General features: G+C 47.3%; 1 protein-coding gene across 1 annotated transcript in view; it reads right to left on the reverse strand.

Annotated features, from left to right (window-relative positions):
• The window catches only part of ITIH5 (inter-alpha-trypsin inhibitor heavy chain 5), an 81,373-nt gene extending 73,218 nt beyond the window's left edge, over window positions 1-8,155 (reverse strand). Inside the window, exon 1 of the mRNA XM_068987210.1 lies at window positions 8,049-8,155. Coding sequence (XP_068843311.1) covers window positions 8,049-8,138 — 90 coding nt within the window. The 5' untranslated portion in view covers window positions 8,139-8,155. The remainder of the gene's footprint in view (window positions 1-8,048) is intronic.
• Between the last annotated feature and the right edge of the window lie 3,038 nt (window positions 8,156-11,193).

Here is an 11,193-nt window from a genome sequence, read left to right on the forward strand (position 1 = left end):
GTATAGGATTTCAGTTGACATATGCTCTGACACCAAATGAGAACCAGTCACTAGGAGGCTGCTGCTTTCTACTTCTAAAATGAGGTGGAATGATTTGAACGGTCTGAAGGAAACCAGAATCAGTGTGCTGGGCAAGGTGTCTACCAGTTCTGAAGGTTCGTCTCAGGCCTCTCCCTTCCTAAAATTGTGGAATCGGCTGGGGGCCACTTAAAATAACTAATCATGGTCAGAAGGGAAGCCTGGCCCTGCTCAGGTATTATGTTCTCTGGTTGATCTAAAGTATTCTCTTTGAAGTCTCCTCCTTTGAAGAATAGGTTTTCCAAGAAAATAAACAAGTATTCAGGAGAACAAGAGAAGTTGGTTTTTCATTTTTGAGGTGGCTATCTGATATCTCAGGGGATCACCATGGCAACACTGGAGTCCAGATTTAGACACAGACTAAACCAGAATCAAAACTTCCTGGTGCACAGAGATTCCTGGTGCCAGCTAGGATTAGAAGTGGAAATGACACTAATGTCATCTTCATTGTTTTTAGTTAGGAATTCCTGACCCCTTTTATTGTTTGAGAGCTTTCCTGTTCCCCTATAAGAACCTGGAAGTGGGGGTTAAGGACAGGTAACCGAATCCAGCTTAAAGGCAAGGAGTGTTCTGAATAATAAATAACCTCAGAGCATGGGCCCCAAATCACAGATTTATGAGATGGCTCAGATAGGAATTTCTACTCCTTCCAAGCTGAGCTTACTTCTCCAGCGCCAGAACAGATGTGCAGACCACAGTATTTAATAAGAAGTATCAGTCACAATCTTTGCCATGAAGGACCGACCATACTACCTAACGTCAAAGAAAATACACTCAGTAAAACTTACCAGATGAGGTAATTCTTATAAGTTACAAAGAAAATGGGAAAAAAAGAAGAGTTCACTACACTCTCAAGTGACCACGAGAGGCTCTACAATGGAGGGATGGCTTGAAGTCGGTGTGTAGGATGTTGGTTGGAGTGGAATAACTGGGGAAGACTAATTTAAAAAGAGAATCAGGTTCAACATGAGAACCATGCAAGAAATCACTCATTATCTGCCTCTTCAACTCACATGGACCAAGCAGCATTTACCACCAGAATGAGCATGGGTGGCTGAAGACTGCCTTTGCACCAAGAATGTAGCAATAACCCCATCAGAGCTGGGGGACTGGAATCCCCATCTATCCCATCATCAGACGGTCCAACTGCAGGTGAAAAACAGCTTAATGTTCATCATCTGGATAAAAGAGATGGTATTTTCCCCCCAGGATCAATCACAGGGTTGGATCAGGACCAGGAGGGAAGAGAAAGCATTCCAGAAAGTCCACAGATGGGGAAGAGCGTGGGAAGGGAGGAGAGGAGTGAGGGGTATTCGAAATACACACCGTATACACATTCCCTTTAGGGATGGGTGCTTTCATGACCTGGGTCCACTGAACGAGAGACAGAAAGGCCGGATTCAAGCCCTCATTCCTTCCGAGCTCTGCCACCAGCTCTGTCGCCCTAGGTTCCATCACAGAGCCAGGAGTGTCTGCATTGAGGCCAGTCTCAGCCACACATCAACAAATGGCTGAAGACATGAGCTCCTTATCTACCCATTGGCCTGCATCTCCCAAAGACATTCTGAAGCCAAGACCAGGAACTCAGCTGCCTCAGAGACCTGGCCAGGACCTGACACCAACCCCAGGGTGACAGGCTGGACGGCACGGGAGATGCCACCCATCACCTGGGCTGAGGACACTCAGTCTTTGAAGAGCCTCATTCTGGGAATTCTCTATCACTGGCACAAAAGTTTTCTTTCTGAGAAATGGGGCTGCACCTTGTTCAGCTACGTGCCACATGCCATGTGAGCTACCCATAACCTCAGCAATGGGAGAAGAAACTTTATCTGGGGTTGGGTGGGGGGTTGGGTGGGTTGAAATTTCAAACAATTTCCAGGCAGCTGGGAAAACAGTAACAAAACCCAAACCAACCAGCCTTAGGTGAATCACCCTGTTGCTTTCAATCTGTGAGAAACAAGGGACGTGGACCTGGCTTGTGGGAAGATAATGAAGAGGTCGGGGACCCTCCCAGCAGGAAACAAAGAAAAGCTCAGGTCTCCATCCGATGGCTCCATCTTCCAAAACCGACCATCTGTTCCTTAGATACTGAAAGCTTGCAGGGGACTTCCCTGGTGGTCCAGGAGTTAAGACCTCCAATGCAGGAGGTGTGGGTTCAATCCCTGGTTGGGGAGCTGAGATCCCACGTGCCTCGTGGACAAAAAACCAAAACATAAAACAGAAGCAATATGGTGATAAAGTCAATAAAAAATTAAAAAGAGAAAGCTTGCAGGACTTCCAGCTGGACCTCTGACAGCATGTGGGCAGGGCTCCTTTACCTTAGAGCATCCAGGACTTTGGGGGAGTGTGTGTTAGAAACACAAGGTCACACAGGACTCATCACTCAGCTCTTAGGACTCCCCCCTCTTCTCCTCAATCCCACCCCCAGAGAAACCAGACATGGCTAGTTCAGAAGTGAGCCAATCTCTGGAATCTCTCCCACAATATCCTTCTTCCCCATCCAGCCTTACAACTCCACTGAAACAATCACAGCCGTGCACATAAAGGAGATATGATTGAGTGGTCTGGGGCTCACAAGATCTTGCGTTGACTTTATTTTTCGAAGAATTTTTAAAAATTGTCTTGATTTTCTGTTTTCCCAAATGCAAAGTGGTAGATTACAAAAGTTAAAAGGGCAGAAATGCTCAGTTCAGGGACTTACAAACTGATCACCACAATGAATGTGTTACTGGAAGCAGAGGCTCAACACTATCTGTGTGCCAGGAGATAAAAGTTAAAGTCATCCTTAAACAGACCACATCAAGTTGTAAATATGAAAGTGGTGCAGTCTTTGGAGGAGTCACTGAAAGCACAGCTTGGCAGTCAGGGCACTTGGGTTCTAATTCAGGCTCTGAAATATCCCCTTGGGCGCATCACTGCCCCTGGGGGGATTTCCAAGGTTCTTCTCCTTGGAGAGGAAGCTTGCTGAGGCTTTCCTTGCAGTGGTAGGGACTCAACCAGGCTGTTCATAAATAATAAAAATGGCTCATGAGACCTGAGTCTTACTATATGTAAGTGCTTTACCTGACAGAGTGGGTTGATTATTTTTTATTTAATAGTTTATTATTACTTAGAAGCTGATGAAAGGTAAGCATCAGGATCCCCCACTTGGCACAGTCCCTTAACAATGATGATACTGGGTTTCCTTAGTGGCTCAGTAGTAAAGAATCCGCCTGCCAGTGCAGGAGACATGGGATCAAACCCTGGTCCAGGAAAATCCCACATGCCACAGGGCAGCTAAGCCGGTTCGCCACTGCTACTGAGCCTGTTCTCTGGGGCCCGTGCTCTGCAAGAGAAGCCGCCACAATGAGAAGCCCTCGCACTAAGCTAGGGAAAAGCCTGAGCAGCAGTGAAGACCTGGAGGAGCCGAAAATAAATAAATAAATTGCAAAAAAAAGGTCTGAGAAAAAACAGTTATTCTAAAAGTATGTTGCTTGTCAGTCTGTCAAAATGTGTCGTTTGTTGTGATTTATCATTCTACATAACGGTTCAAGGGCACTCCAAGCCAGTGTACTGGGACAACCCTGACGGATGGGATGGGGAGGGATGTGGGAGGGGGTTCAGGATGGGGGACACATGTACACCCATGGCTGCTTCATGTCAGTGGACGGCAAAAACCACTGCAATACTGTAAAGTAATTAGCCTCCAATTAAAACAAATTAATTAATTTTTAAAAATAAATAAATAACTGTTCATTTTAGCACAGAATTTTGTCAAGAAGGCTTTGCCAATTATGTAAACTTGATTCCCCTCTCAAAAATTTAGATCCACCCCTGCCTATGAGGTAGGAACCATTAACAGTGCTAGCTTCCAGATGATGAAAGAGACCCAGAGACGTTAAGTTACTTGCCCAAGTACACACAGCCAGTAGGCAGTGGGATCCAGATTTGAACCCAGGCAGCCTAGTTCCACTTGGAATGTTGTTAACTATATACTTTATTACTTCCTATAATTTTTATATAGAGCTCCTAGAAAACTCCCCGTGAAACTCAATACCTGGTAGCTACTATTACTCTGTAAATTAAAAACTGTTTTTGCAATAATGGGGATGCAGTTCCATCCTTATTTAAAGAAAGCATATCAATTTGAAAGCACACTGATTTTATATAAGACATTTGCTTTTTTAAAAAATGCAGTTACTTTTATTTTAAAAAATTATTTATTTATGGTTGCGCCAGGTCTTCATTGCTGCACAAGCTTCCTCCTCTAGTTTCAGCAAGCGGGACGACTCTAGTTGCGGTACGCAGGCTTCTCATTGTGTCGGCTTCCCTTGTGGTAGAGCACGGGCTCTAGCGAGTGTGGGCTTCACTAGTTTCAGAACATGGGCTCAGTAGTTGTAACTTTCGGGCTGTGGAGCACAGGCTCAGTAGTTGTGGCCCAAAGCACGTGGGATCTTCCCGGATCAGGGGTGGAACCCTCATCTCCAGCATCAGCAGGTGGATCCTTTACCACTGAGTCACCAGGGAAGACCAAGACTTGCTTTTTAATATTAATTTCCTGAAAGATGCTTTCAAAGCTGTATCAGTCTCAATGCGGTCCATGCATTGCCCACATCAGGACCATCGGGGTCCCATCCAAACCTAGTGGATGGAAATTGATGGGAGTAAGGCTCAGGAATCTGAATTCTTAAAGAGCCCCTGAGTGTCTTTCTGCAAGATGAAGTTTGAAAACCACTGCAGATAGTGGGTTTATTACACTACGGGTAATACTGTTTATAGATGAGGTGTGGGGGAAGAAGCATCTTGAATCTAGCATATATTAGTAATATTTTCAGTTAAAGACAAGTAATAGGAATTACAATGCAGGCTAACAGGCAAATTCAGGTACATTAAAATTCACAAGTTCACTGACATCTAAAAATTGTTTGTGCTCAGTTGCTCAGTCATGTCTGACTCTGCAGTCCCATGGACTGTAGCTCAACAGGCTCTTCTGTCCATGGGATTCTCCAGGCAAGAATACTGGAATGGGTTGCCATTCCTACCATTTCCTACTCTAGGGGACCTTCCCAATTCAGGGATCGAACCCGAGTCTCCTGCATCTCCTACTTTGGCAGGCAGATTCTTTACCATCAAGCCACCTGGAAAGCTCTGAAAGCTGTTCACCAAATACCACATGTGGAATTAAAATATGACAAATGAACCTGTCTATATGAAACACCAACAGAGTCAGGGACATAGAGAATAGACTGATGGTTGTCAAGGAGGAGGGGGGTGGGAGAGGGTTGGATTGGGAGTTTGGGGTTAGCAGATGCCAACTATTAGCTACAGAATGGATACACAACGGGTCTTACCGTATAGCACAGGGAACTATATTCAACACCCTGTGACAAACCATAATGGAAAAGAATACGGAAGAAGAATACGGGACTTCCTTGGGAGTCCCGAGGTTAAGACTGTGTTGCCAATGCAGGGGGTGTGGGTTTGATCCCCTGGTTGGGGAGCTAAGATCCTTGTGGTGTGGCCAAAAGATTAAAAAAAAAAAAAAAAAGTAAAACACAAATAAGTCACAGTACAGTGACCCAATCAAATTATATAATAAAAAAGAATGTACATATATATAACTGAATCACTTTGCTATACAGCAGAAACTAATACAACTACAACTGTATTGTAATTCAACTACAATTCAATAAAAGCAAATTGTAAAAAATGGTACACACATAATTTTGAAGGCCATAATTATTGAGACCACAGCATTAACTGCATTGCCAGGCATTGTTCAAAGTATATTAATTAATCTTCAGAATCCTTTAATTAAGTAATCTAGTCAACCCCATCCTCGAGATGGGTAAATAGAGGCTTGTAGATGTGAATTAGGGCTTCCCAGGTGGCGTTAGTGATAAAGAAACTGCCTGACAATGCAGGAGACACAGGTTTGATCCCTGGGTCGGAGGGCATGGCAACTCACTCCACTATGCAAACCTGAAGAGTCCCATGGACTGAGAAGCCTGGTGGTCTATGGTGCATAGGGTCACAGAGACAGACATGACTGAAGCGACTTAGCACTCACACAGATGTGAACTAACTCTCCAATAAGCGCAGAGACAGGATTTGAATCCAGAAGTCTCGTTCTAGAGGCTGTGCTCTCAATTCCACATCTTATACACACAAAATTTTATTTTAAGAGGATAGGGATAAAAAGGTAAAATCACAAATTTCCACAAAACTTTATATTCAGAGTTTTTTTCCTGATTTAGTCATTTTCTGAAGAATAAACTGTGCCTTGGGCTGACGACAGCAAGAAATCACTAACATGGGCCAAACCCGTGTTCTTACAAGCAGGGAAGTTCAGTGTTAAGCCTACTTGGACTTGCAGATGTCAGAGCTTTAATCCCTCCTCTTAGCTCATAAACAGAATCTTTGTTTCAGTGCTTCCCATATCTTCTCCCTCCACCCTCTAAAAAGTTTTTGGATCTTTACCCTAAATTCCTTCCCTCAGCACTTCAGTGGCGCCAACATCAAGTGCTGACCATCCCCAGCACTTTTAGATGTATTACCTACCCAACCCTCACTACTCCGTTCTTTCCCACTTTGTACAAAATTGGAGATTGAAGCACTCAGGACTGTGCTCAGCATCACAGAGCTGAAAAGCGCCTGAATCTGGAATTGAGCCCCGGTAGCGGGCATCAAGCCCCCGTCCTTAACTAAAACATTTGCCATTTCATATACCACAGTATACGAGGTCCTTTACACGAACTAGCAGCTGGATCCTTACAAGTATGCTCAAGAGTAGGTGTGTGCCCTGCTGTGAGGGACAGGAAAGGGAGGCACAGAGAGGTATAGGGGAGCTCGTCCAGGCCATACAGTAGTAAAGGGCAAAGGAGAGACCAGCCTCACTCTCTGGATGCCAAGCTTGCACATTCCTCCTCCACCACACAGCCTCCTGGAATTTTTATGGGTTATTCCTCATGGCAGTCCTACAAGAGAAGAATCGTTCCATTTTGTAGATAAGCACATCCTTAAGGCAGAGTTGACGTGAAAGTAACTATGGGATGTTTAGGCAGATTCTGTTTTCCAGATCTGCCTTCAAACCAAGGCTCTGGGAAAGGGGTCAGAAAGTATACCTGCTTATCTCTTCCTCTCATCCTGCAAAAGCATGCTTTCGGCTAAACAATTTAAATACATGTGAGCAAACAGCACCGGAGATGCAGAAATGCACCGCCTTCGTTAATCAGGACAGAGCCCTTTCTCCCGAAAAGGTCTGTGCATTGATATCTGTGGGAACCTGTTTGATATTCTTTCAAGAGCCTTCCTATCCATAAGACATTGTATTGAGAGTTCATATTTGCAGGTTTCATTCACTTGTGAGGTTAAGCCATTTAAAAAATCCTGACAGATACACAGAGTATTAACCAGGGGAACTGAGACCCTTTGGTTCTTCCTCCTCCGCCCATCATTTGGCCACCTTTAAGCTGCTAAAGCAATAAGAGATGAAAACTCTGTTCTCCGGGTTTTCAGACGAGAAAAGCGGAGGCTTCCACGAGTTTAGAACATTTCCTAGACGTGCTCTCTCTCTAGAACAACTGGAAGCCAACAGCAACCTGCCAAGACTACCCCACAGGCGCATCTGAAAGAACCTTGCAGTTAGCTTAGGGTTCTGGCTCAGAAATGAACAAAACCAGCAGAAACCCGCGCAGGTAACAGGAGCCGAAAAGGTTTGGTTCCGCAGGACTTTGAAGTGCAGACACAATTCTGCAAGAAACTTTGTCAGCCAGACTTTCTCCTCGAGGGAACAGTAGATGGGGAAGCTCCCAAGCAGAACACTGGGGACGGAGAGGTGAAGGGGGGACGATGTGCCAGGACATGGGGGTGATCCCACCCTCCCTCGCGTCCAGTAGCCTGTCCCGCAGCCACGCGCCCGAAGGCGGCGGTGGTAAGAGACTGCAGCCGGCGCCCGGGGCCCGCCCGGGGCCCCCTAGAACTCCACTTACTTGATCCGATGTGTCTCCCCAGCTCCTCGCCTCTTCCAGCAACCCGGCGCAGAGCGGCAGCGCAAAGTACAGCCCGAGCAGCGGGAGCATGGTGAGGCCGGGCGGCTGCACCAAGACACTGCAGGACGCGCGGATACAGCGCAGGACTCAGGGAAGCGCTCGGGACTGCAGACTCGCGCGGCCCTGCCTCTCGCTCCGCCCCGCCCTTGCCTCGCGCTCCGCCCCGCCCCCTGAGCCCTTCGACCCCACCCCTTAGCCCCTCCGGCCCCGCCCCCACGCGTACTCGGGTCCCGCCCCCCGCTGCTTCCGGCCCCGCCCCCGCGCCGCGCCCCGCCCCCTGAACCCTCCGGCCGCCCCTTAGCCTCTTCTGTCCCATCCCCACGCCTATTCGGTCCCGCCCCCCGCTCCTTCCGGCCCCGCCCCCTAGCCCCTTCGGCCCCGCCCCCTGCGCCCCTCCGCCCCCTGCGCCCCTCCGCCCCCTGCGCCCCTCCGCCCCCTGCGCCCCTCCGCCCCCTGCGCCCCTCCGCCCCCTGCGCCCCTCCGCCCCCTGCGCCCCTCCGCCCCCTGCGCCCCTCCGCCCCCTGCGCCCCTCCGCCCCCTGCGCCCCTCCGGCCCCTGCCCGCGGCGCCCCGCCGCGGCTCCTCACCCCTCGCTGGTTCAGACTCCTCACTCCCGCGAGGCCCGCCCCCGGTCCGCTGCATCCACAACGGGTGCCCCCAGCCCAGAGCGCACGGTTCGCGCCCCATCGCTCGCCGCCTTCCCGCCAGTAGCTTCAGCAACCCCCCTCCTGCCCCGCCCCTCCCTCGCCTTCTCCACCCTGCGCCGAGGGCACCTGCTACCACCTGCATGCCCCTCTCCTGCTCCTTCGTGAACTCGCGCCATTCCTGTCTCAGGAGGACACTGTAAGGGCCAACCTGACCCTCCATATACAGTCCGCCCCCTTCACCTGCTATACAGACCTCGCTCCCGCGCTGCATGTATACCGCCCGCCCACTTCCAATACATACCACCTCCCACCCGGTATATACCACCACCATTCCCACACCTGCCGCCTGAAGGCATCAGGAGACCTTCTTCTGGGAAAATAGTGCGTTCCCCTTGACATCCAGCACTGATGCCTACAAGCCCAGTTGAGGGAATGCTAAGTGGTCTAACGCGGAAAGTACCAGCAACGTGGTCCCCTTTTATATGGCTCTGGCATAAGGGAACGGAAAGGAGGAAGCTAGAGTTGGCACCACGCCGTAGTACTTCCGATTTTTTTGGTTATTAATCAAAATGAATGTCACTGTTATCATAGTTACAGACTGTTGGTCATATTTCTGTCCTGTCATAGGAAGAACTATTAATAATCTGCCAACCATCCACCCACCCACCTTTTAGAGTCTGGGCTCCATCTTTGTACCTGGCAGACGCACAGTGATCTGGAGCTGCTTGTTTCCAAAAGGCAATCACCTCAAAGACACTTAAAAATGTTTTTTGTCGTGATACTGCTGCTGCAAAGTTGCTTCAGTCGTGTCCTACTCTGTGCGACCCCATAGACGGCAGCCCACCAGGCTCCCCCATCCCTGGGATTCTCCAGGCAAGAACCCTGGAGTGGGTTGCCATTTCCTCCAATGCATGAAAGTGAAAAGTGAAAGTGAAGTCGCTCAGTCATGTCTGACTCTTCCAGACTCCATGGACTGCAGCCTACCAGACTCCTTGGTCTATGGGATTTTCCAGGCAAGAGTACTGGAGTGGGTTGCCATTGCCTTCTCCTTGTCGTGATAAAAATCACATAAAATTAAAAGTACTATTTTAACCCTATTTACCTGTACAATTTGGTGACACTAAGTACGTTCACATTATCATGCAACTGTTATCATCATGCATCTCCTGAATTTTTCACCTGAAGACATTTTTTTATGCCTCTGTAAAAATTCCCTCTAAATTAATACACTGAGTAATAAGTTGGCATCTATCTCAGTGGCCAAAAACAGGGAAATGGTTAACTCAAAAGACAGAACATCCATCCTGTGGAATATTATGCAGCTGTTAAAAAACAACCATAAAGTGCATGGAAACAGAAAAAATGTTTACAGCATAATTTAAAGGAAAAATCAGATCACATAAACATATCAAAAGTATGAGTTTAATTGGGTAAAAATACATATGAGTGGACATCAGAACTAGGGAAGAATGAGAACAGTGGGTGTGTTAGCTTACTGCAGTATCTCTTTTTAAATATTTTGTTTCCTCTTGTTGAAATGTTGATTGTTAAAGACATTAAGGGGCGAGGGGAGTGTTGTTTTGGTGAAATAAATGGAAGGAAAATCATTGTCATTAGCAATTAAACGTGTAATAGCCTTTCCACGGGCTAATTAAAAAAACATGCCTCCACCATGGAGTGACAGTAGCTGGTCCAACAAGGTTTCCGCAATAAAAGCACCGATAAAGGAGAGCTTTGAAGTAAGTCAGAGGGTTTTTATTCTTGGTTCTTTACTAACCGTGAGTTACAGATGCATCCTGGGCACACTTAGAAACTTAGCAGCATGCAAAGTATGTGCAGTCCCCTCCTCATTTTAAAACTAAGGGGGAGAAAAATACTAGAATAAAATAAAAAGGAGGAGAGCCCCAAATCTTCTAGAATGTTGGCCCCACCACCTCCTTGCCTCCAAAAGGAAACGCCTGCTTAAAAACTGAAAGTTGAATTTGGACAAAACTGGTTTATTTGAAAGTAAACAATAACAGCTACTGTTATTTCAATCTGTCAATTCTCCAGCAACACTGGGGACCTTGTCTTGGTCTTTCTCTTCTCCCCTCTCCTACTCAACTCTTGTTTTGTTGGTTTTTTGTTGTTGTTTTTTTTTTTTTTGACCTTATATCTGCCCTTTGTCCCATTGTGTCCCAACTGGTTTCTGCAGAGGCCAAGTCGTCGGGAAATGAGTTTTCTTTTCTCCATCTGCTAGGACTCTCCACCTACTCTAGGTGGTGGTGCTGGTTCATTGTTACATTTGTTTTATGGCACCTTTGACCTAAGGGATCAGAACTTCCTTGAGGACCCCAAGTTTTCTTCCACAAATTGTAACATTGTGCTCAATGTGTGCCTAGCCTTTAAGGAGCATTTGATGAATGGAATTAGGGGACAGGAGGCCTGGTGGGGCAGGGA

The sequence above is a fragment of the Capricornis sumatraensis genome, chromosome 15, assembly GCF_032405125.1.
Source record: "Capricornis sumatraensis isolate serow.1 chromosome 15, serow.2, whole genome shotgun sequence".
Lineage (NCBI taxonomy): Eukaryota > Metazoa > Chordata > Mammalia > Artiodactyla > Bovidae > Capricornis > Capricornis sumatraensis.